This window comes from Lipophrys pholis (assembly GCF_963383615.2).
Source record: "Lipophrys pholis genome assembly, chromosome: 1".
NCBI lineage: Eukaryota > Metazoa > Chordata > Actinopteri > Blenniiformes > Blenniidae > Lipophrys > Lipophrys pholis.
The window spans coordinates 11,380,759-11,407,455 of NC_137635.1; the positions used below are offsets into that span (position 1 = coordinate 11,380,759).

Here is a 26,697-nt window from a genome sequence, read left to right on the forward strand (position 1 = left end):
GGAGTTCCTCAAGGCCCTTCCCTGGGGCCACTTCTGTTTTAGATCTACCTGATGCCAGTGGAGCAGATCTGAGAGAACGGCAAAATGTACAATACACTAGATTATATGGGCCAATCAAAACCTTTGGACGTGACCATTTTGTCTTATCTTTATAAGTTCCATTACAAATAACCCATGTGCAGGCACATGAATTTCAGAGATTTCAGAGAACATTTTTTTTTTCCCCACTTTTCTTTGAGATCACTAAAAACAAATATGTTGTTATGTTTCCCAAAATCGAAATAAATTTTGATTTTCTTCAAGAAAAAACAAACAAATCCTAAAACATCCAAACTTAAATTATGTCTGCCTTAATTATAAAAGTAACTTTTTACGATACTTTTCATTATCCTCTATTATTTAACTATCATATAAGTGTTTAAAATAAAAGTCTTCACCTGTTTGAAATGTATTTAGAGCCAATAATGTGTGTCATTCTTTAGTTACATGCATTTATAATAAAAAAATAAAAAAATTAAAAAAAAAAACATTAATTTCTCAGTGACTGAATCATAATTGCAGCTTTTGGAAATTACACTCATTTATTCATTATAATAAAAGGTTATAAACATTTATAGATTATATATACAATCAGAAGACACGATAAGCTGCCGGCCGGAGTGCTTTTGTCAACATTTGTTCAAACCAATGAAAACAACATTGCAGTAATACTATTATAATGACAGGGATTTTTTGTTTGTTTGTTTTGTTTTTTTATATACACATTTCTCTATCCTAGTATTTACACAATAAATAGCTTTAGTGTCGAGGCTGGTGTCAAACTTTGGGCACTTGGCAGGTCCAACTTGTTCGTTCTGGGTGGTAAATGAAATCTCTCCTGAAAGACAAAAACTGAAGTTACAATGCTGCACAAATCTTACATTTGCATAGAAAATAGATTGTAAAATAGTGTATATGAGCAGCTGGTTGTAAATACACGTGAATGAAGAATCTGAAATGATAGTGAGAATATTTTCTTCTTGCCGTTCACTATGTTTAGGTTGTGTCCCCACTCTTTGAATTCATCCTTGAATCGTCCATCTAGGACTAAAGAGTGAGGAGCTGCTCAGAGGCCCTGTTCACACTGCACATAAAAGTAGTACCACTGACAGTACACTCAGATTTAAACATAAATATAAGTTGTATTTAATTATTGTGGCCAATAGTATTTATGATGTGACATAGGAAAAATGAATTAAGATATAAATAGTGAAACGTGTGTGATTTGGGTTGGATCCCATCTTTACACACATTCATGAATGTATAAATGGCTTTTAATGTTTTCTTTTTTAGACTAATTCCCTGTTTTAAGACGTTTGTTTTGGAAATCCTCTGCAGTACTCACTCTCTCCGATGCGCCCCGCTGTGTTCCCGACACAGTAAGCCCTCGTCACACGGACAAATCTGGTTGATGCTGAACGCCAGGCCGCCGTCGGGCACGTAGCAGCTCTCGCCTCGGACGAGCCGCCTCTTGCACACCAGCTCGCCATGATGGCGGGCGCAGCACATGGACGGCCCGCAGTCCCTGTCCAGCTTACATCTCGCTCCTGGGTAAAGAAGAGGCTTTGTTACTGCCACCTTTTAAAACAGTGTCGATAGAAAGCGATCACACATGCTGGTAAAACCCTTTACCCTCGTGTCCGTTGGGGATGCTGCGGTGGCATTTCCCAAACATGCAGCTGAGTCCGCGGACACACTGCGCATCCCTGCGACAGTACTGGCCCTCCCCTCGCAGAGGCACACAGAGCCCAAAGTGGCGATCGCATGAGAAGCCGCGGCCACAAGCCCTGTCCTGGTCGCACGCAGCCTGAAGAAAAGCACCAGATGTTAAAACCGATTGAAATCCAGCAGGAAATAACTTTTCTAATTATACAAGACAAGCACAGATCTGAATGTTTTGCCCCCAGAAACTAAAGATGTTGAGCATAACATCCTAAAATCTTACCGTGAGTGCTTTGGCAACAGGCGCCTTGCTTTCCAACGCAGCTTTTGTTCCTTCTTTCGGAGGGCTGTGAGGCATGTTGAGCATCCAGGCCCAGATACGAGCTTCAGTCCAGGAGGTGCCCAGACACAAGCACACCAGCCACAGATTCCACATCGTCTCCCAACAAAAGATGTTTATAAAAAACTAGATGGACAGACTGAAGGAGAGACGTTGGCTCCAGCAACTAAACAAAATTCAAAGCTCACAAGGCCTGATGGAGAAAGTCTGAAATGAAATGCAGTGACAGTGGCAGGCTGCGGCTCCAGCAGGGCTTTTATAGGTCAGCAGGGCTTCACCCACCCCCACCCCTCCTGCCCCCCCTGCCCCACCACTCACCAGGCTGTTTGTCCAAGCAACAGGGTGGGAGGAGACAATTAGTTGTTAATAGATTAACTAAATAGCCTGGGTCACCCCCTGCGGTCAGAAAATAGTGGCAAAATGGCCAGTCAGAGCCGGGAGGAAGGGGGGCAAGGGAGCGGGGGGCCGGGAGGGGACGGACGGACGTGATGGGGCAACAATGGAGCCGAGACGAGCGCCACCTCGCCGCCGTTATCTCCGCCAGACAAACAAACACGGAGGACAAAAGCAGACTGACGCAGGACACGTTTCACTGCTCGCTGACTGACAGGTAAAAGCCCCCAGAGGTCCCGGCCCCCCTAAACACTGGGCCTGCCCCACATCAGACCCCCCGCCGGGGGCAATTTGCTGAAGTGCACCCCACAGACGACCCCATGATCTCATTAAATGTAATTACCATCAGCCATTCATTTTCACGGGGGGAGAGCAAAGACGACAAAAAAAACATTCACTTTTCAGTTTTCAGTCATTTGTAACTTCTGGAGCCAAATTAATCAATCAATCAACATTTTAATGTATAACAGATTACAACAGCGTTAAATTAGTCACGGAACAGATGTGGCATACTTTTGTAAAAGAGAAACTTATTAAATCCTGTTTTTAACTGAGCCCCAAACATGGATTTGATGTGATTTATCACACACAAATTTCCCAAACTAACAAAACTAAGTTCAAGGTTCTAAACTAATTTTAGTTAATTTCCTCCTCAAAAGCCCAGACATGAAAAATGAGACCAAAATATAGTTATTAATATTGACGAAATTTTAGTTTTAGTACACAGAATTACACAATGGAAAATATCTATATTTTGTTATTTTTGATAAACTGAGTAAAATTAGAACTAATAACCACACATGAAAACTCCAGAAACCCCGTCTTTTATTTGCGGGTTGTATTTTTATTGCTTTCAATGGGTTTTCCATCCAAAAACACAAGAAATGACTCAACTTTGTGCTTTATTTGGAATATTTCCTGAAAAACATGAAATACTGAATACGGCAATATTTCTCTTCAGATTATTGTTGGTAAAAGTCAGTGCATGAACCTGCTAATGCAACATGAACTTTAGAAGGTAATGTCATCACTTTACAGACTGGAGGTGAACGTTTAAATGAATAACAAAGTTATTTTAAACTTTACATGTAAGCTTTCCACACTTTGAACCATTTTGAAAACCTAAAACTTTATTGTAAATCCTCCGGTGCAACAGCCTGACTCCATGCTCCCCCTAAAAATGTGCATTATGCAATTAATGCTGTTTTTACCAGAAGTAAAAAAAAAAACTTTACACGTGAAAGCAGGGGTGTGATATGATGCAACCCGACGTTTGGGGTGTTTCTGGGCAGAGTGAGTGAATGCTTGGGTTTCTCTGGTTTACCCTCTCAGTCCAAAGACGTGTCGTTAAGGTTCATATGTGGCTATAAACTGGTTGTAAGTGTGAATGCGAATGTGTTTTTCCTGTGATTGACTGGCATCCTGGACTAATGCATCTACAACAACAACCCTGCAGCAGACTGCTCCTGAAATGTGAATTTTAAAATACACTATGAATTTTATGCAAGCAATTGCGCAACCAGTTTTTTAAAAGAAATTTGTATTTAATATGACACCGTTTCCAAGTGAAAACACAAAACTGGGGGTCTGTTTACACGACAACGCTGCGCCGAACCACTGAAAATGCAACTTTTTGAAAATGGCATGTGTGTGTGGTTTCATTACAAAAACAAACATCAGTACCGACTTAGCAGTGTTTCTGCCATTTCCTCGAGCGTTTCCAGGAAGTGTCACCCATCCACACGACAACGGAGTTCCAGCATTTTCGAAAAGTTGAGTCATTCCGTTTACACTGAGTTTAACGTTGTTTTTCGGTTAATAAACTGTTTCATCAAAGATAGACGCTTCTCATTTTGACGCTTTAAATTAAATTATTTGTAAAATTTCAGTGACTTAGGATGAATAGTAGTGCATTTTTACTCCCAAAGACATATAGTTCCCTTGAAAAAAGTACAGTAACTCGTAAAGTGAAAAAACTTTACACATAAACTTTGCACATATGTGAGCGTGACGGGAGAAAACAGGGAAGGAGACATCAGAACAGATGAATTCCTAGACACTGTCCAGAACCTGGTTGCACACTACTAAATAGAATGAGAAATAGTCTCTATTCCTTCAGGGGGGAAAAGAAGTTGGACAAATCAAGGCCGGGGAAAGAAAAAATGAATAAATAAAGACTCTTCGCCTGTTCCCAATGTCCGATGCACAAAAAAAACTAAAAACACACACATATATATATATATATATATATATATTGTCAAACTGGGAAGCGTCTATCTGGGATGACACCATTGATGCGGATAAGATTGTAGGAATCACCTCATAGCTGAAAGATCTCTCGACTAAAACAGTCCGCCAACAACTATTAAACATTTAACAGTTTTTTTACAGCTCATATGAGTTGTTTATTATCCGTTTCATTCAGTATTTTTCACTCCACACTGAGATTCCAGGATAATCATTGGCCATTTACATGTCCAGAGTGCAGACAGCACCGATCGGGGAGTCTACAGCTTCTCCCCTCCAGGTAGTCCCGTCCTTATCAAAAGATGCTAATACAGACTGATAATGTGAGTGGCGATCAGTTAGCAGGCACAATAGCGGCAATTAGCCACAAGCAAACAAGCATTGTGTTGTGATTATGCAGCCATGCGACTGGTTTCATTCTATCCAAGTCATGTGTATTGAGAATGTGTATAGGAGATGCTATGAGAGCTGAAACTAAATGCATACCACAAACTATTTATTTATTCGTCTTTAACTTTATTTGAGAGATAATCGGCGGTGTTTTCTCAGACGAGGCCCTCGTCACGTGGTCGCAAACACGTTTCTCTTCAGCTTACAACAAGATAAGTCTCCTCTTGTTGACGCAGCGCTGACAACAGATAAACTGTCTCCAAACCATCGTCAACACGCTCTCCCGGTGTTAATGACTCTGCTAATGAATGTGTCACAATCCACATCGCTGCAGGACCTGCAATTAAGGCCGGACAGAGACAATGGCAGGGTAATGTGTGTCCCATTGTAATGGACCTGGACCCCCCACTGGACACTGTGAATGGGAGAGGGCACCAGAGTCCATCTTCCCACCAAAACATGTTTTTCCACAGTCACACCGATGAATCGGCACAAAAAAAAACCTGTCTTTACCCTGAAGAAAATACAGATAGATGGATGGTGAAGGTGTTAAAAAACTGATGCATTAGTTAGAGCGGATACGCTTGTTGCTGAATAAACCGAAAATATGAAATCTAGTTTCAGCACAACTGACTTTAAAAAAAAAAAAAAAACTGTCACAATACCTTTCCCACATCAGTTCAAATGATCATCTGCTTGATGCATTTTAACAATTGTCATGCAAAAAATTATCAGAAAGTGCAAGTTCTATTGTGAATTTCTTCATTTGTTCCCCGATTCGGATCCAGATTTTTACAATTCCATACTAATTTTATATGTATGTTAAAAAAAAAAAAAAGAATTGATTGTATATTGCACAGCTCTGCTGAATGAAAACTGTGAAACTGGTGAGTACATGAAGCTGGATTGAACTGAAATCCAGTGTGCAGTGAGGCTCAGCAGTGATGCAAGGAGACAAAATCATATCAGTTTGTAAAGAAGATAAATAAAAATAAAGTTCAACAATAAACATATGAAACCCCATTAAGTGTGATATGTGATGAATTACGTTAACTCGGTTTTATTTACTCAAGTAACTTTTAGGATAAAATGTGCTGTTGAGAGTCGCTTTGGGCCTCGTTTACACGACAAGGATTTCAAGGCAAACACAGACAACCTAAAACGCATCGAACGTTTTTGCGACGTCACTTGGAAAGCGGGGGAACAGCGAGTCTAAAAGACAAACAGAAGAAGCCGGCCGACTATTAAAAACTATAAACATGGCGAAACCGGCGGAGTTTCTGGACAGATACACCGACACGCTTCATGCTTGATTTACTGCGGTCTGTCATGTTGTAGGTCCACAGCAAACGCTCTAACAATGACACGATGAAAACATACTAACAGGATAATCACACTGCCACAGTCATAGAGGCACAAAGCTGGAAAACTATACGCAAACTCCTCTAATCAGGGTGGCATTAACCCTTTAAAACTCAAACTTCTGACACAGAATTTGGCTCAAGTGAAATTTAAAACAACAGGATCATTGTTTTAGGTGACTGCAACCAGGGAATGGGTAAAAATAGCCACAAATAAACCAAACCTGTGTTTTATTGTAGCGTCAGATGTACGAACAGCGTTTCTGGTAAGGTCTAAATAATGTTCTCAATGATCTGTTTCCAATTGGAACAAGAAGGAAGAGTGTGACTCCCTCTGTAATGGGAAACAGCCCCGTGTCTTGTTTGGGCCAAGCTTTTTTAAAAAAAAAAAAAAAAAAGAAAGTGAGAGAAGAATCTGGAGCAAGGGTCAATGATGGGCATTAGTCACAACTGTCATTCCGATTAGTTTGAATTCCAAACAAGTATCCTGTCAAGACTTTCAACACATGCAGGATCAGAGCAGACAGTAAAAAGGAGATTATTTTCCTTCGTTTCTCGTGTTCCGCTCAAAGGGAACTGGAAATGTTCCTGCGTGGTCTTTGCTGAGTCTCGCGGTTGCATTGACTCCATCTGATTGTGTTTTCCTAATCTAAATTACATCCTAATGTCAAGATGACGCAGCTTTGACAACTCTGGCTTGTTTTTCTGAGGCTTCCTTCTTGTTTTCCAGAAACATCTGCAGGGTGACAAATTAAAGTAAAATCTGATTAAAATCTGTCTTTCTCTGTGAGCTTGAAGGAGAACATCTTCAGCGCTGCTTCGCATAAATCTTTTAAGTTTTAGGGAACCTGCTGGCGAAAGGAGGACAACTGGTCGGGTGATTGGTGCTTCAATGGTTAGGAAAGCTTTCCTGAGGCATGCATTGGGATTTTGCAATTGAAGGAGAAGTTTCAGAGGACTTTCATTAGATTTGATAAAAAAGTTTAAGAAAAACACTGAGTTGGACTTCTGCTCTCTGAGAAACAAGGCTGGCCGTCTCAGGCCCCGTTTACACGACGTTTTCGAGTGAAAACGGAAAACATTTGTTGCATTTTAGGTGCCGGTTTCACTGGAAACAGTTTGACTACATGGTAAATCACTCTTCTGCACATGCTCAGTAGATGGACAATAAGAACCATGTTTCCTCCGTCGTGTGGTGACTCTCGGTCCATGTTCTCCTGGGACTTGGTAGTTTTACTTTGACAGTCACCGTAATAACAATCCAACTTGGTTGTCTGTCCACTAGACTGTCCGTTTTCTTCCTTTGCATAGTTTTCAAAACGTTGCCGTGTAAACGGCAAACTTTTTGGAAACAAAACCTATATATATATATGTATATATATATATATACATATATATATATATAGAGAGAGAGAGAGAGAGAGAGAGAGAGAGAGAGAGAGAGAGAGAGAGAGAGAGCTTTTGATTTCTTTTCTTCTCCTCATTATCAAATTTGTTGTTTCGCTGTGAAAATAGTTATAAATTCACGGCACATTATACCGTGTAGAATTAATTGTATGTGACACACAAAGGTCTTAATTTGAAACGTTGACGTGTAAACGGGGCCTGAGTTGGGAGGAATTTGCTCCACGGCGTGAATGTCACCGCTTCCTGAAAGAAACCGGTGCTTCCTGAATGTTGTTAGTGTTTCTCCTCTTTCTCTTTAGTTCATAAATCAGAGAAATTATGAAGGTAACAATTCTTCAAGGCTGCCAATACTGCGGATACAGGCTAATGCTACGTTGAGAGGGATACAACCTCAAATGTTTTTGGACTGTGTGAGGAAACCAGAACATACCCAAAGAAAACCCTTGAACACAAAATATACAAAAAAAAAACCAAAACAAACAAACCCAGATTTGAACTGGGGATTTTCACTGTGAGTCAACAGTAGAAACCACTCCAACGGCCTTCCCCCTGGAGAAAATAGTCCAAACGTTGTCTAATAACGTTGTATTCAAAAGCATCACTGTCAGCAGCAAACGGTGAGATTTTCTAAAGCTGCTGGCCGCGGTCGCAAAATCACAAAATGTGCTTTTAATGAACTTCTCACATCAATCGACGAGCTCAACGGTCTGTTGAGGAGTCATGTGGAACAAATTTACCGTCTTACTGGAGCCATAAAAGCGCTCGGCCCTCCCGCACTGAGGTCATCCTGTTTGCGTTTTTTAAGACGTAGGAAAACAAACATTATGCAACGTTATGAGGACTCACACGACTGGCCATGTTTCAGACACCGCTCTGCATCCCGCGATCGCTTGGTGTGCGTCGGGTCGGGTCTGTGCCGATTCAGCAGATCGTCTCAGTCCCACATCTTTTTCCAATTGGCCACGAAAGCGCTCGTTCATCATTTAGTCAAGCGTGAAACATGTTTTTATGTTGCTTTACTTTTCACGTCAGGCTCAATCTCGTTCACATTGGGCTTAATTAGGATGCTTTTTGAGAATGATGGGAGACTCCTCGAGGGGAATCTAATCATGGTTACACACATGAAGAACTGACACTTCCTGTTTTTATGTTTAAGACACGTAAAGTTTTTTTTTTTGTTTTTTTTACGATGTTTCATGGGATAAATTTCAGAAATCGTTGTTATTATTGTACAAAAATGACACATTAGTCTCCACAACGTGGACTCCTGGGGAGAAATGATACGGTATGGAAAATACCACAAAAACAACATCGGGGGCGCTAGCGAAGCATTTCATCGTGGCTTTGCGAGAGGAACTATATTTATCTCATCCCACTGATATTATATCATCACATCCCACTGGGGGATTCACGATCAAAAGCAAAGGCAGCCACAATTGCAACAATGGCGAGGATTAAGCTGGTGCTTTTCTGTATTCCTCATACAGTCGAATAATCCAATGAAAAGACCAAAGGCTGCAAGTCGGCGTAGCCAAAGCCTGATACATCTCTATCCTCCGTGCCATGGAAAACAGAAACAACTGAAAACCCATAAATGAGTCAGGCTGTTGGACACTGTGTTGCAGGCTTTGCACCAACATGTTACCAGAAAAACCCACTTAGCACAAAAAAAAAAAAAAAGAAAAGAGAACTTATCTGCGGTTCAGAAGAGGGCACAGCAAATGCACTGAGGAGGTATTGGCAAAAATGATCCCTCCATTAACAAGATAAAAATGGAAAACTTGTGTTAGGTTTTGTTTGTTTACGCGACAGTGGTGCTTGGAGCCACTGAAAATGCATTTTTTGAGGGAAAATGTGCAAACAGACCCCAAAATGCTATGAAAGTTTTGCTTTTTCACTTGAAAATGTTTAGACAGGAAATGAATCTTTGCAGAATCTAAACCGAGGTGCTGCATGCTCTAGTCGTGGTTTGAACTCATGCCTCACAGTGAAGATATCCCCGGTTCGAGCCCGTTCTCGGGGGGGGGGGGGGGTCTTTCTGTACAGAGTTTGCACATTCTCTCTCTGCATTTGACATGCATTTCAAGTTAACTGGTGATCTCTCTGATCAACCAGCTCCCGCAGGGTGTAAACTGCCTTCAGCTGGGAGGAATCGATGTGATGAAGCAGGTCCAGAAGACAAATGCATCAAATCCTCGTCTATCAGATAAAAAGCAAACGTGTGTATAGTGGTGAGAAAATGGCCAAAAGCAATATTTCCTCTTTTTTCTGTAAAATCTTTTCAAAGAAACAACTGAATCATCTATCACATTTGTTTTGGTTCAACATGCTTCCACATGGGGGAGACAAGCTCCTCCTTTCTCTCGCTCTCTCTCTCTCCCTTTTAGTTTGGAAGGAATGAAAAAATGTACAATACATAAATATTTCCTCTTTGGGGAAGTGTCAGAAAAATCCTGAGCTCCGCTTGAGAAAGAAACGAGGATACAAAGAGAAGACGGAGAGAGGAGTTACTAAAAAGTTGACGATAATGAGTTTGGCACATCAAGAAGACACAGCTGATCCAGCTGCACTGCATCCCATGGATTTGTCATCCCAGACTTCACTGTGAGGGCCCAGTGAGGACACGGAGGAGCAGGCGGAGGAGGGAGAAAAGCAGCAAACTTTGGCCGGAGTGAGGAAAAAGGCAGTCGTGCAGGAGAAGCAGAGGCGAAGACGCAGCAAAGGAAAGGTAGGGGAGTGGAGCGAGGCGCCCCGTTCTTCTGAGAGAGTGGAGGAAGACCAGAGAGGAGTGTGCTGGCGAGTCGGCGAAGGAGGGAGACGAGTCGGCTGGATATGGGGCTCTGTGCGCTTCTCCTCATCTGTCTCTCCCAGGCTGAGCTGGTGAACGGCTGGGCTCACCAGCATGGAGGTGGAGGTAAGCCCCCGCCTTTTACTGCAATGTCAACATCAAATACACCGGGAACTGACTCGGGGGGCTCGCATGCACACTCACAATAACACAACTTTTTCTTCGGCGCAGGCGTTCAAGTGTTGCATTCCAGAGGGTTTGGAAAAAAATTCTCGAATCCTTTGCCACTAATGTCAGCAACAGACACAAGTGCAGTGTTTCTCTGGTGTGCTCATGTGTGTCCTCGCATACGTCCATGTGTGAGGCTGACTGGTCCCCTGACGTCTCTTCTCTGTAACATCACAGGAAGCACATGGAAGACGGACTGCAGGTTTCTTTATTTAGGATGCTGGTCCTAAAACCTCTGTAAAAGTCAAATGTCTGGTGCTCCTTTGCTTCATCATGTAAAGAACCTCAAAAAATGTTTGAGGTTAACCAGTAAATTCAATGATGACCTGCTGCTGGAGTTTTATGCCTGACTGAGAACTCAATGAGAGCAGCAGCTGATTTACTGATGTGTTGTTGTTGTTGGGGTTTTTTTTTTTTCTCAACGCCTGAAAAGCACTTTTTTGTTGTTGGAATTTCCTACATTAAGATGTCATATACTCCTCTGCCATCCACCATATGTGTGCGTGCATGCATGTATTTTGGTTCTCCTTGGAGATGCATTATTTTTAGCCAGCCCCGTTCTTCCGTTGCCTCTTCTCCTCCTCCTCCTCCTCCTCTGACAATCAGCGATGCTCCAGTTTCTCTGGCCTCTCCTGTGGTCCCACTTTCTGTGATCAGGTCCGGGCTCTGCAGAGGACACCCCTGCACACAGAGACCAGAGACGCTCGTCTCCTCCCAACAAAAACACCTGAAATCCAGAATAAAATCTACTCGCAACTTTAAACCTCTGTGTAGCTCAATCAATCAACTTCCGATAGCCGACGACAGAAAGTGGAACAGCTCTTTTTTTTTTTTTTGAAGCAGGCAGCTTTGTAATTAACTGACTCAATCACTTCGATTCACTTTCACTGATGTCTAATGTCTGAGCAAATGTTAATACCGCGATAGAGTAACTGAAACTCTGTCGACTGGTCGTCCCAGTTTCCTCCGAGGTCAGGACCGTGAAGACAGTCTGCGCTTGAAAGTTCACCAAAAGTTGTTTGCACTCGTGTTGAACTGAAGGAAGCGAAGCCACAAGCCACAATAATTTACACAAAACTGCCCGAGTCCAATGTGAAGTTTAGGCCCAGTTTACATGAAAACGTCTCAAGTGACAACGCATCATTTGGGCATTTTCGTTTCTCGCTTACACGGCAACATTTTTAAAACGATGTCTGTTTACACAGAAACGGCAGAAGCACTAAGAACCACACAGACATTCTAGTGGACAAGTTGGATTGTTATGACAGTGACTGTCAATTATAACAATTATCAAGTCCCAGGAACATATGGACTGGGAGTCAAGACACGACGGAGGAAACGTTGCTCTGATTGTTCATCTTCTGAGCATGTGCAGAACTACTATTTACTAAGGCCGTGGCGGTCACCCAAAACCTGAAGTTAAACATTTTCACTTGAAAACATTTCTGTGTAAACGGGGCCTTAGTCTTTGTAACATTACTTCTTTAATGGTTTACTCTAACCTCAAATGTGAAGATTTAAAAAGTACATTATTTAGATTTCGGTATTTTGATGCACTTTTTTGAGTGTTGTGTAAAATTCCACTTCCACTTTGCAAATAAAGTCAGTTATCTCATGAGAAATAGATCTCATCCATGAGTTAAAATAACAGAACAGGTTTCCCAAAAATCAATGGTCTCTTCAGCTTCGTCTTGTGTTTTTGCCCCCCCACCCCGTTCATACAGTCCCAGAGTGTTGACACTGATCCCAGCTGACTGTGAGGGATGGTATTACACACCCAGAACAGGTCATCAGTCCATTACAGCAGACAGAGAAGAGACAGTCACATTGACACCTATGGGCAATTTAGAATGACTGAATTCCCTGAAACATGTTTTTGGACTGTGGGGCGAGTGCAAAAAGAGAACCAGCACATGGAAACATGCAAACTCCAACTGTAACCAGGAAATTACAAATTTGAACATTCTTACTATGTGGTAAAAATACAATCACACCACTTTGCCTTTGTCATAACTCAATATGTCTCATTATATCTCATATTGTCTCATATTGTTTTTTCCAATATGGTAAATGATATTATATGTACCTCTCTACGATGAGTCTGTCCTATTTTCAGCTTCATCTACGGTCTTATCAGTTAATGTTATTCGATTGTGGTTTATCGTCACAGTCTGTCTTCTCTTTAGTTCGACCTTATCCGCAGTCATCTCATCTCATCTCAAATTAGAGAATGACACTGTATGATCTGTTTCTCATCTCATTCTCTTTCGTTGGGTCTCGTTCTACCACAGCCTCATAATGTAAACGTTGTCTTAATTCATCCTCTCCATGATAAAAGCAGAGAATAGGGGTTTCTCTCTCTCTCATGCATCAGTGGGTATGGTGCACAGGGGAGCTGGTGGGACGGTCTTGCTCAGGGACCCACAGTGCATATTTTTGGACAGTGGGAGAAAGCCGGAGTACTCTGAGGATGCCCACGCAAACACAGGGAGAGAACATGCAAACTCCACCCGGAGTGCTAAACCTCTGCGCCAAGGTTTCAAGTGAAAATGCAGCATTTTTGAACTTTCGCTTCAGAAAGGCTTAAACAATGTTAGGGTTTCACATCGGGCCACCAGTTGGTGTTGTTTGTTTTTGTAATGAAACCACTTACACATGCAGCAGAGATCAATACTCTATAAACATTAACAATGGGAGAACACAGACATTCTAGTGGACAGACGACCAAGTTGGATTGTTATTACAGTGACTGTCAACTATAAAGCCACCAGTCCAAGGAGAATATGGACTGGGAGCCATGACATGACGGAGGAAACATTGTTCTGATTGTTCATCTACTGAGCATGTCCAAAACTACGATTTACTAAGGCCGTGGTGTGCATGAGCAGTACCAGCACTGTGTTTTTAGACAGTTGCGTCTGATTCCTTCACTGGGTGCAAGTTTGTTCTTGAATCCATCCATCCATCGCCCTCCAACTTCCAGCTATCCCCGAGCGAACATGCGACCTCTCATAGCAATACTTATGATCTCCTGTGGTCACTGGAAAGACCGTTACCATAAACATGGCTCATTTTCACAGCTTGAACCTGTCTCCACGTTTTTCTACTGAAATCTGTTGGTGGAAGTACACGCCGAGCGCCTAAGAAAGCACCTAATAACACAACGAGAAGCCTGCCCGCGTGCTGACAGCTTTGTGGCTCTTCTCTTCAGCCCGCCCCGGGATTTCCACTACACATATCTCCAGTGTTATTACTTGAGCCTGCAGGAAATGAGTGGGTCCACAGTTTTAGTGTTTCTCCTGGTGGTACCACTGCAGCTGCCATGTTTATCCATCCAAACAAACTTCCAACATTTTCTGTTAAGCGTCGCAGTGGAAATTAAAAGAGTTCCAGCTCAGGAATAAACTGTATTTTCATTTGGGTTTGGTTAGCCAGAGCTTAATCCTCATTTCTTACCAAAATAATCTCAAATAGAAGACACTACAAATACTACTCCACTAAAAAAATAGTTAACTTCACCTGCCCGAGCCAATGTGCAAACTAGGATCGCATGTCGGAGGAACCAAAAATGGAAAAGCGGTTCCAAATGTAAACATGAAACAAATCCTCTCAAATCAAAGAGTTTCTCAACTCAGATCAATTTGTCTGTATTTATTTAAAGCCCTCGTTTTGCTTTTTTGCTTCTTGAATCCTTATCGCTGGAGCTGCCAGTGTTTGTGATTGTGTGCTATGGTTACTGCTGTTCCCGAGGACAATGCAGCCAAGTGGCTTCCTTTCTGGTTATAAAACCCGGTGCACTTCACTGCAGCGTCGCAGCGAGCCGAGACCTCATGCTGTGATGGATCCTCCAATAATGATTCCTTCATGCGAAGCGTTGATGTACAGGTTTGTCCTCACGGCAACTCCGCGAGTCACTTCCACCGAGTGCCGCTGAGTCGAGACTTTGTTTGTATCTTGAGATCTAATCATCTCTCCTCTGCTGTGTTTGGAAGGAACATGATGCTTCATTCTCCCCAGTTGATTTGACTCTGGAGTAAAGATGTTGGCCTTTTGTTCCCCTCTCATAGGTCTGCAGATAATCCCCCCCCCCCCACTCCCTTCACCACCGGGTACGTGACTTTTGTGCCCCCGCCGTGTCTCTGACGTGTCCATTCGAACTTCAAGGTTTTTTTTATTCAGAAAGAGAAGGAAATTGATCCTTCATCCATGGATTTCATCCATCTGAACAGACTGAAAGGCCATTTAACTCCAAAGTCGAGGAACGTGGCTCTGGCTTATGTAGCGTCTGCTTTAAGCTGCTGTCTAGCCTTCAACGTGAAAAAGTGGGGCCCTTTATCTTCTTCAGATGTTGTATGTTTGTGTTATATAAGTTGGCCTTCTGGAAATGCGACAAAGCTACCGTTTCTTTCTGTGAATAGACGAAGACAGAGCAAGCGGCAGTAAAGGGATGAATGGACTCAATCTGTGTATCCACAGCACGTTTTATATGGTTCAACATCCACTGACCTAGTTCGATGTCACTCCCACAAGATAAGCAAGGCGGTTGCTGCACTGCAGAGAGATCTGACGGAGAAGATATGGCCAGGTCCCGTCAACTCCAGATAGCTCTGCTGTAACTGTTAATTATAGAAAATGAGCCGGCGGGATCACAGGTATGACTATAAGTCAAAAGAGCATTAAAACCAGGCTTTTCACACATGCAGGGATTTCGATTCACACAATGCCTGTCAGATGCTCCGTTTGCAGCCAAATGCATAAAACGGTTTAAATTTACGGTAAAATCATCAGCTGATTTGTCACATCTGTCACTTCACACACTGCAGCTTTGAGCCTTGTGTCAAAGTCATCAGGAGGTTGGTTTTTTTTCATCTTCTTCTTCTTCCTTTTTTCTCTCTCTGTACCAGATTTGCACATTCCCAGCACAGCATCCACATGTGTCTGCCATATCTGACGCTACCGAGGTCAGCCTAACGTGAGTCATTAGAGCCCGGCCCACTCTTGAACTCTTTTTAGCCCCGTTTTTGTTGGAAGTTCATCCAGGCCCACATGCAGACAGTTAGACGAGGGCAGAGATGTTCCAGGAAAGAAAACAAGTCCGGCACTTAGCAAGTTTGTAAAACAGGATCTCTGAGTGACTTATAAAGTTAGAGGGCTGCAGAGAAACGCCGGCACGTTCATGAACTCCACTGCAGTTGGAATTCTGTTGTGATACAATCCTATCTGCTGCTTTCAGTGTTCCTCCTCCACCTCCTTCTCTCCTGCCGTTTAACACCTCCTCAGCTGTTTAGGCCCGACGACGAGCGCCTATCTGACCCAATTAAGAGTCGCTCGCGCTGAAGCAGAGGAAATAGCTTCCACTGCACCGTAATCAAACAGGATCCTTCATTAGACGGATCTCCCCGGAGTCCGTGATAACCTCTCTACATTTCATTCTTTTGTTCCACTTTGTCTCCTAAGACCTTTTCTTTGTTTAGTTGTTGTTTTTTTTTATCTCCTGAACAATAGAAAATTCCACTGCAAGTGTCCTCATAATAAGGTCCCGTTTACAGTGGCAACGTTTTCAATGAAACCACAAATGTGTTGTTGTGTTGTGGTTGTTTACACGGCGACGGTGCTCGGAAAACAGGAAAACCACATCTTTTTTTTTTTTTTTTTAGCATGTCTGCCATTTCTGTGTAAAATGGAGAGCGTTTTGTAAACACAAAATCTTCTGAAACAAAAACGAAACGTTTATTTGAAATGCTGTGTCAACAGGTCTTTTAAAAAAACTGGAATAGTATTGTTCGGGGAAGATTCCAGCAAGCTAGGTTTTTTTCATTTAATAACTTTATTTGAGGCATAAAATGTTTACAAATCAACTTTTTGCTTAAATCCCATCACTGGATGAAGGTCTGGTGTTGGATCCATCCATCCACCCCATCGCCCTCCCACTCTCTGCTGCCTCTGACCTAACATGCTACATCACATAGTACAGTTATGATCGCCTGTGGTCACTGCACAGATTGATACCTTTATGCATTTTCAACCGGTCAAGACATTTTGACTTGGAACAAAACGCATACACACATTGTTGTAAAAGTAAATTAAATTATGTGCCTTTAAATGAATTAGAAAATAAAATTGTTGTTTAAATTGTTTCGGTCAATTGTGAACAGGTGAACTGTATGACATTGTGAATGTTTCAGGGGATTGCCTGTGGCGACCTGGAAAAGTAAATCTTGTAACCAATTGATTGGCAGCAAGAATCTGTAGCCCAACAACTGCCAACAGGGCAAGACTTCAACAAGAGGGAAGAATTCACTTAAAGTGTAAAGTCATCTCAATGGTTTCTGAGGTAAAACAGGAACGATAAACATCTTAGAACTCAGAGATGAACTTAAACACGCTGAAGCATTACAACTTGATTGGAGCAAAATGACGCATGTCAAATCAATAAAAATACCTCAAGACTGAAAAGGACAAAAAACATCTGCTGTTTTCAAGTGTGATCCAGAGTGTCTAAATACCTTCGGTTCAAGCCCTGGGGTCCAGCTCTCAAGCTGATTTTTGTCTCTCCCATCACGGAGATGTTCATAACACGCCGTTACTTAATAGCTCAGTTTGGTGAAATAACAGCTCATGTAAAATCCAGACAGAAAGCTTCTGAAAGTGAACAATCAGCCCGTTCTGCTGATGTTTTGAAACGTGGATAGCGAGACACGGATCAGCCGGGGAAGTATAAACACTGCCGTACGATCTGTCAAGCAGATGTAGGTGGTGTGCAGACACACACACACACCAACAGAGAAAGACTCCACAAGCTTGGGAATCACTTGACAAAGTTCAACGTTGGCACCGCAGAAAGGTTGAACCGCGAGCTGCTGTTCCTTAAAAAGCTGCCAAGACACACACAGTACATCATTAAGTTTGAAAAGGGAAGATTAAAAAAGAATCACATCTCGATTTGTACATGAGACATAAAGAAAACAACTTATTTTTTTCCCCCCACTCTGGTACTGTTTGAGGGGAGCTTTATTTTCTGTAAGTTCTCACGGCTTCATTTTTTTTTTTTAACACATCTGCTTGATTGAAGTATCTAAAGAATAGTTTCCAGTTAATGACTTCTTGCGATCCCTTTTCAGACATGTTGGATTAAATATATGCATTATGTGTGTGTATTTACTGTATGTGTAAAACTAGAATCAAATTAGTACAAACAAATTTTCCATCTGCATTTTGTATATCTTTTGACATGATTGGAACAAACTAATGATATAAAAATGGAACTTCCTTGTCATTTCTTATAATTAAAATTATTGTAATCGTCATACATTTTTCTCTTTTGCAGATTTGCATATTCTTTCCTCTTTTGGTTTACCTCATGTGAAAGATAATCAGGATTAATGGTCATAAAACTATTCACTAAATATAAGAAGTAAAGAAATGTGTGTTAAGTAGATTATCTCACGGTTTATGGCAATAGAGCGCCCCACTGTTCACCTTTTTGAGGCTTGTTAGGAACATGTATTTGTGGGATGTGAATAAGTTTGTGGGTTGCACCCCTAAAAAACTTGCCAAATCTTCTCCAACACACAGCCTTTTCTACAAATATGAAAGTAAAACAGGCTTTCCAATAGTGTAATGCCAAGCAGCATGGTTGTAAAAAAACAAACAAAAAAAAAACAACTCAAGAGGTCAAGGGTCAAATGAAAAGTGGCAAGTGAGTCAAATGTTTCAACAGGCTGTTTGTTGATGGATGTTTCTACTAACTTGGCTCTAGGTGCACACAGTGGGACGGCTCTGCGGACAGATGGAGGTCCGTCCAGTTTCACCAGAGTGAGGAGAGACGAGCAGACGCAACGCCGAGAAACGTCGAACGCACAGGGAGGAGGAGGAGGAGGAGGAGGAGGAGGAGGAGGAGGAGGAGGAGTGGATTTCGCTACGCTGCCGGACAACATGTTCAGAATAGTGGTGAGACAGAAACAACAAACTCTCTGCAGGTTCACATGCAGTTTGCATCATATTTCATATTTGTGGGAGTTGCTTCCCCTGTGTAAACGGGACCCCAAAACTCAAAAGTTATGCGTTTCCACTTGAAAGGTTGTCGTGTCAACTGTAGTATGTCGTATCCATCAAAAATAAAAAGCATCATAAAGTGAAAAGAACATTTTTAACATGCAAGTCACTTCTTAATACAAGTCGCATGAAAAGTGCAACCGAGACTCCGGAAAATACGGTATATCAAAATACTGGAGCTCTGAAGGTGCAATCATGTCGTTGTTCCATGTAGATTGAATATAACCTCAAATATTCAGCAGTATAATGTTGCAGTAAGCGTTTGCACCACAGGGGGGTGTATGGAGTCCTTCAAAGAAGCAGTAGGAAGAATAGGCAACAACAGTGGCTGAAACGTTTGCTCGGACAGTAGTGAAGTACATCTGATAAGCAGGCACACTTCTTAATCCAATGGGAATAATCTGAACCACGACAAGAAGAGCCAAAGATCCAAAACTCGAAAGACAGATTGGTGACAAAATGTTCCAACACCGACATCCACACATTGCCATGATGATCACTGCAATTATTGCGAGATGAGTGTGTGTGACTGTGCGCAAGAGTAAGAGAAAGATTGTCACTGTTTTGTAGATTAATGAGTATAATAAAAGTTGATGCAAAAGTAACTCAGTTGGAGGTAGAGTTTGAAAAAGAAACAGGTGTGTGTGTGTGTGTGTGTGTGTGTGTGTGTGTGTGTGTGTGTGTGTGTGTGTGTGTGTGTGTGTGTGTGTGTGTGTGTGTGTGTGTGTGTGTGCGTGTGTGTGTGTGTGTGTGTGTGTCTATTTCATGACCCAGACTCATCTTTCATTAGTTTCAGTAAAACTTAACCCAAATAGATTGTGTAGCGTTGGGTATTTTTCTCTCAACATTTCAAATGAGAAACAGACGTTCTCTTCCTCCTGCCAACTTACACTGTTTGTTTAGCCGTGACGGTGCGTGTGCACGAGTGTGCTTGTGAATGACTCACTCGGACAGGATCACGAGCAGCCCTGTTGCGCCGCTGCTGCAGTTTTTGTCCTATAACTTCCGAGACATCGGCACCACCCACCCAATCAGGGTGTCTTCGATGGATCGATAAGCTGTGAAGGGACAGTGTGCATTTACCCCCCTCAACTCCAAACCCCCCGGACCCCCCCTCTGTGGAAAACACAGACTGCTGTCAGGCAGTGGAGATGGAAGGAAGAAGTGGGTCACTTGCTGTATGTGGAGCAGCCGGAGAGGTTGTGAGCATGCTGCATTTAACTGCTCCACTTTCTGCGCCCGCACTAAACCCCAGAACCATTGCTCTCCGTCACCTCGGACCGAGGCGTACATTAATAACGCCGTCAGCAGAGGAAACCTGTATGCAGGTACCAAGCATTCCTGTCACAACAGTGCGTAACAAGCAAACAGCTCCCCCAAGTGGGGCCGAGGGGCTTGAGGGGAAACCAGCCGGGTGTCAGAAGTCCTTAAAGCAGGAACCAAACACACATAGACGCCTTTTTGAAGAAATATCCGCTTGGCTTCATCAGTTCATGCGGCTCTCCCGACTCAGGCCACGTTTCACCGGCGAGGTTTTCATTTGGAAACGCAAAACTTTTGTTGCGTTCTGGGTGTCCGTGTCAGCTCTGAGCCACTCAAAACGCATCTTTTTGAAAACGGCATCCGAGGTGATGGGGTCCGAGTTCGTCTCCATGGAAACGCTGCTACTGCTCAGGCAGGCTATGGCCGTCGTAAATAGATGACTCATGTTCATTTTGTGGTGTCTTGCTTTAGGATGGCGTTACTTTTTAAGTGACAAACAAGTAATGAAAAGATGAGTTTCACCTTGCTGACCTGTTTCAACTGCATCTGCAGTCTTCCTCGGAGTGTCATCCGTTTTATATATTCTCACTAGTACCAGCGTTTCGGAAAAGCTGCATTTACCCACTGAGACAGAGTCGGAGCTTTTTCAAAAAGATGGATTGTTGTTTGTGTAAACAGAGCCCCAACACGCATCGAAAGTTTTCCATTTTAACTTGAAAACGTTGTGTCACTTAAACGGCGGCCTCACATTCACGTCTACGGGCAATTCAGGAAGAACAATTCTAATCTCACCTGGGAGTTTTCTGATTATGAGGTAATCTGGAGTATCCAGCCTGGCTGGGATTCAAACCCGCAACCATCTAGCCGAGTGGATATAAATTCAACCACTACCCCAGGAGAATAGCGGCTCAAAATCTCTCCTGTTGTGCAGATCTGATGTACAACAGTGCTCTTTCTCTTGCCCCCTAATTCACACCAGCAGTAATCTTCAATAGTCAAAATGATTTTTGAATGAGGGAGGGTTTCTCTCTCCATTGACCTAATTTCTTTTGCCTCTTCCTCTCAGGAGGATACCCACAAGTACTACAGATGGGAGAGCTTTGGTCCGAGTGACAGTCGCACTGAGGACTTGTGGGTGGATTTGAACAACCTGCACCAAAGCCAAGTCAGAGTCCACGGCATCCTGTCCAACACACACCGACAGGCAGCGGTGAGGGGAACACAACACAAACACAAACCCTCCTCCAAGCTGTTCCCCACGTCTGATTTACGTCTCTCTTTTTTTCTTTTTTTTTTTTAAACAGATGGTAGCACTTTCCTTCGATTTCCCTTTTTATGGACACTTCGTGAGACAAACCATCGTAGCCACTGGAGGTGATTCTCACTTCACACCATTTTAAAGAGCATCTGCCTGCAGTGAGCTGAAGGAGACGTCGTCCTTCCCCGGAGAAATATTCCCTCTAATCCATCCATTTAATTGTATATGCCTGCAGTTTTCAACCGCTTTAATTGCTTATAGCCTTGTTATCTCCATCCCATATTAGGATTTATAGACACGGTCCCTTCAGGGAAGTCAATTATTTGTTCAGAACTACAGTTAATGAAAATACAAGTATAAGAAAATGGGTTACATTACTTGAATTGAACCAGTAATTAATCAAGAGAGGTTTTTACAGTAATGGACGTAATGGATTGCAAAGACTCACATTAATCCAAGCAGCATTATTGGATACTTTTAACTATACATATGTAATTTTACTCATACTTAAGTGAAATCTTCATCATGTAATCTACCTCACATTCAAAATCTTAGATAATGAACATTTAGTCTTTACATATACACATTTGGTGACAAATGATTGCACTTTGATAGACATATTTAATCATTCTCCTGAGCAAATAGCTTTAGATACATTTCTTCAAAGGCCACATACAGTACAATGTCATGTATTTGTGGGCCAAACAGGTAAAATAGTGCCATAATAAAGTTTAAAATGTTCCTTTGTTGTGGCACCAAGTACAAATGATAAAACATGTTGATATTTTCACAAAACTAAACAATTGCTAATTGAAATGACTACAATCTCAACATAAAGAGGATTTTAATGAAACCTTCTGGTGTGAGATACAGTGAAACGTCACAAAAGAATTTGCCTGTCGCTGTTGCTGTTATGGGTGTTTTCACAAACCCACCCTGACAGCATGGCTTCGAGGGTAGTTTGCTACCGTTCATGGCAGCATCATTGATATCTCAGCTTCAGTCTCAGCGTTCTGTTGTGTTCACGACCTTTAAGAATGTTTTCTTGGAAAAAAAATCTACGTTGTCTTTGAAATCTTTCCATTTGTTTGTGGTTTGGCCAGATTTGCAGGCCGGTTTTGACCCATGGTCCTTATATTTAACGCCCATCAACTGGGTCAAATGTGATTGGCAGTCAAAAAAATAATACTGCAAATACTCTTGTTTTGAATACAATTGAATCACTGTAACAGAATGTAAAAAAAGAATTTCTGTCCATTTGAGGATTTTACCTTTTGGTGGATTTTGCATCTTCTCGTGGGATTTGTAAATTATGTTTAGATGCGGTACCAAACGTTGTTCTATCATGGCTCTCCTGCACAAAAACAAAACAAAAAAATTGCAGAAAATCCTGCTCTACTGTTTCTTGAGGTCGGGTCCTCGGAGAACAAACCTGCAGTAATCCTTTAAATCTGAATGAATGTTCCTCGTCTTAATTGAAAACAGGCTTGCTGACGGTTTGAAGGCGTTTCACCTTTCATCCCAGGAGCTTCACCACCTCATCAGGAACAGGGACAGCGTGCCGCGGATGACTGAAATTCTTCACGGACTTCTGAATGAAGCGTCTTTCAAACATGCGCCTGTGTTTCTGGCCTCCTCCTCCTCAGGCTTCATCTTCATGGGGGAGGTTACTCACCGGATGCTGACGGCCACGCAGTACGTCGCTCCCCTCATGGCCAACTTTGACCCCAGCTTCTCCAAGAACTCAACCGTGAGGTACTCAGACAATGGTACGTTTGAGCTCCCAAAAACGCCGTGCGGAACACGAGGGCGCTGCTGGCGAGGTCGAGTAGCAGCTTCTGCGTCTGCTTCCTCACAGGAAACCTCTTCGTGGTGCAGTGGGACAAAGTGCGGCTAAAGGACAGAGAAGACGAAGGACCTTTCACCTTCCAGGCTGCCCTCCACAAGAACGGAACCATCGTGTTTAACTACAGAGAGGTAATGACGCCGCTCGTCATGTTATTGATTGGACTTCTTTTTGAGGTCGCGACAAGCTCTGCGGTTATTCTTAAGGTCCCTGTACCAGTGGAGAGGATCAACTCCACCGAGCATCCAGTGAAAGTGGGACTGTCCGACGCCTTCATGGCTTTACTACCTGCTGCGCAGCTCTCAGGTCAGTTCTCCACAAACAAACTACTCTTTGTTATTCCTTCAAAATGCCTGAAAAACCGAAAAAGATGCAAATTATGGACACAATTATGAAAAAAAAAAGTGTCCCAAAGATTAAAATGGAAAACAGACTCGACAGAAAGTGATGGTGAAGCTCTGCACCTTCTTCAGTAGATCTCACCAGGAGGATAATCTAAATAATTTGCATCAAAACATCCACTTCTTCTGTAATTGTGTTTGAAACGTCTTCATTCTGCCTTTAAGATGTAAAGCGTCGGACCATTTATGAATATCATCGGGTTGAAATCAACACCACAAAGATCGTGAGCAGATCCGCCTTCGAGTTCACGCCCCTGCCCAGTAAGTAGCCTGACTCTCATGTGACCTCTTCATCTCTCAGTCAAACAGTGTCCATACATCTGAATCCCACAGCTTGTCTCCAGCACACGTCCTGCGATCTCTGCGTATCGTCCAACTTGACGAGCGGCTGTGGCTGGTGCAACACGCTTCAGCGGTGAGGAGACGTTTGACTTGTTGTGTTCTGAAGCTGATGAGAGTCTGGTTCACTCCGATGTCTCGCCTGAATTTCAGATGTTCCGACGGCGTCGACCGACATAGACAAGAGTGGCTGGATTACAACTGTCCTGAAGAGGTGAGACACACGACCGGCGCGTGAAACGGAGGCTTCAGCGGAGGTTACCTTTTGAGTAATTTTCCTGGGCGTGTTCATCCAGGCTAAAGGCACATGTGAGGACTACAACCCAGTGCTGCCGGAAGGATCGATGACCTCCTTCAACCACTCCTCCCCACAGCCGACTCCATCTTCAGCAGAGTCTGAAGACCAGCCGGTCACTCAGGGTGAGTTTCTGTCTCGAGGTGAAGCAGAAATAGCTTCAACTCTGATGTGGAGCTGCGGAGATGCAAACATGCGAAAGCCCCAATGCAAAAGTGAAACCTACAACACAAAAATGAAACCAGCAAAACAAATGCAAAAGCTGCGGCACAAATATTAAAGTTACGACAGCACATCTACAAAAGACACAGCACAGATACAGAAGCAACGAGATGAATACAAAAGAGGCGACACAAATCAAAAATGCTGCCCGAGGCCTCATTTACCGGACAAGGTTTTCAGTGAAAATGCTAAACTTTTGTTGTATTTCTCTGAAACGCTGCTGCTGTGCATGTGCGCCGCGGGCGTAGTAACGGGGAGTGTAATGTTTTCTTCCAGAGTGTCATGTCTCTCAGTCCACATTCTCCTGGACTTGGTGCTTTTATCGCCGGCAGTCACCGTGATAACAATCCAACTTGGTCGTCCGTCCACTAGAACTAGAACTAACCCATTGTAAATGTTTATAGCGGATTGTTCTTTGCCGCTTGTGTGTGTGTGCGGTTTCATTACAAAAACAACAAAAAGCACCCTCTGGAGGCCTAACATGCCAACTACATCTTCCCCCCCCAGCAGATTTACAGACGGGCCCCCCGAACCACGCGGGGATCACGGAGAACACCGCCATCATTGCCGGCGTCGTGGCCGCCCTGGTTCTGCTCGTAGCTTTGACCCTGCTGGCCGTTTACTACATCAACACACACCCTACAGTTGCCCCACCGTTCTACCTCATGCAGGTAAATCTCCCTTCAGCACCCGGCCGTGTTTCTGTGCGTCCCCTCGATGGGACGGCTAAACCGCGGCTCCGCTCTCTCTCCCGCAGCGACGCAGCAATAACTACTGGCCCTCCATGAAGTTTCGGAACCAGGGTTGTCACAACAGTTACGCGGAAGTGGAGCTCGGGGGCCACGAGAAGGAGGGATTCATCGAAGCAGAGCAGTGCTGCTGAGGGTGCTGGACAGGCAGGCCTCGGTCACAGGCAGGAGAGGACACCACCCTGTGGAGGGACGACGGTACTACAAATGGACGAATATGGACTTTTGGATGCGAGACGTCCTCGCTCCAACCTCTGTGGCGGCACAGTGTTGACCGTAACCACACTAGTTGCTCTTGCCAGTGTCTTTTGCTGTTTGCCATCACACAGGGAATCAGCCATATGATCTGAGGGTTGGAGGGAAAAAAAATAAAAAATAAAAAAGACTGTACAGAAATGATGAGACGGAAATGTGTAACTGTTCAAAATCAATGCAAGGGGATGTCAGGGAACGACTCGACACTAGCCTTCATACTGCAAACCAATGTACAGCTAAACCTTACGTATTTGTTTTTATCAAGTTCATGGAGTTTTAACGGCAAACTTCTACTCAAGCAATGACTGGTTCATAAAACGTTATACCGATGTGGACTTCACTACAACAGATATTTAGCTCTATAACTGATAGTGATTGTAATGATCGTGCTGAACCTCTCTGGAGGTTTATTGTTCGAATGAATTTAAGAAACGTCAAGTTGTGAGAACTTTCTTTATGTTTAAATGTCTTCTAATAAAAGATGCTGGCGAGTGTGTTGATTTGAATCTAAATCTGAATGGACTTTACGGTGTGACTGGGATCAAACCAATGATCAGCCGGCAGAGCGAGTCTGACCAGCTTTTGGATGAAAAGCCAAAACAAATGGCACAGATCATCCAGGGCTATATTTAGACCAGATTTATCTGTCACTGAGATATATGACGAACTGAAAAAGATCCCAGTCAGTCAGTGATCGTTAAAGGCATGGTATGCAATTTCCTTCTTTAGGAAGTTTAAGAATTCTGAACATTTAAATGATGTGATGCTTTACCCATTGGAATTTGATCCAATAAGACAAATGCCAGATTTCATAGGGCCACAGAGCGGCCACCCAGGGCCGTTCAGCCCCGACATCAACATGCATTTTGAGTGATTCTTTTGCATGCGTCTAGCCCTGATGCAGACTGCTTACACTTGTCCATATCATGCATTTCAGGGTAACCACTTGAGATCGGATCGTCTTCTACGTCAATTCAGCTGAATGGTGCTCGAAGGCCTCCTCTGCCCGTGCTGCTATAAGGCACCGTGTCTCCACAGTCCTTGTTCTTGACTGTATAATTCAGACCGGCTCGTTCTCTTAAAGGAAAACAAGGCGCACTGATGACATTTCTGTATTTTCCTGTGACGCCACCGTCCCAGGAAGCATCAGCAACGCACG

At 43.0% G+C, this 26,697-nt stretch overlaps 2 protein-coding genes across 4 annotated transcripts; one reads left to right on the forward strand and one right to left on the reverse strand.

The window, feature by feature from the left end:
- Positions 1–436: 436 nt before the first annotated feature.
- On the reverse strand, positions 437–2,271 carry LOC308107867 (dickkopf-related protein 3-like). Its single transcript, XM_080460440.1, has 4 exons — positions 1,985–2,271; positions 1,672–1,846; positions 1,385–1,586; positions 437–877 (listed from the first exon to the last, which is right to left on the reverse strand). The coding sequence occupies exons 1-4, from the start codon at positions 2,135–2,137 to the stop codon at positions 817–819; spliced, it is 591 nt and encodes a 196-aa protein (XP_080316566.1). The 5' UTR covers positions 2,138–2,271; the 3' UTR covers positions 437–816.
- Positions 2,272–10,186: 7,915 nt separating this feature from the next.
- LOC308109740 (plexin domain-containing protein 1-like) lies at positions 10,187–26,044 on the forward strand. 3 transcript variants are annotated; one of them, XM_080463539.1, is made up of 14 exons: positions 10,251–10,753; positions 14,923–14,964; positions 18,615–18,805; positions 21,240–21,383; positions 21,478–21,547; positions 23,078–23,200; positions 23,290–23,408; positions 23,484–23,583; positions 23,844–23,939; positions 24,012–24,093; positions 24,171–24,231; positions 24,314–24,437; positions 25,045–25,205; positions 25,292–26,044. In XM_080463539.1, exons 1-14 carry the CDS (start codon positions 10,672–10,674, stop codon positions 25,415–25,417), a joined length of 1,521 nt encoding a protein of 506 aa, XP_080319665.1. In that variant the 5' UTR covers positions 10,251–10,671; the 3' UTR covers positions 25,418–26,044. The 3 variants fall into 3 exon arrangements, with proteins under 3 accessions (XP_080319667.1, XP_080319665.1, XP_080319666.1); XM_080463541.1 differs by lacking the exon at positions 14,923–14,964 and having other exon boundaries at positions 10,187–10,753; XM_080463540.1 differs by lacking the exon at positions 14,923–14,964 and having other exon boundaries at positions 25,042–25,205.
- The last annotated feature ends 653 nt before the right edge of the window (positions 26,045–26,697 follow it).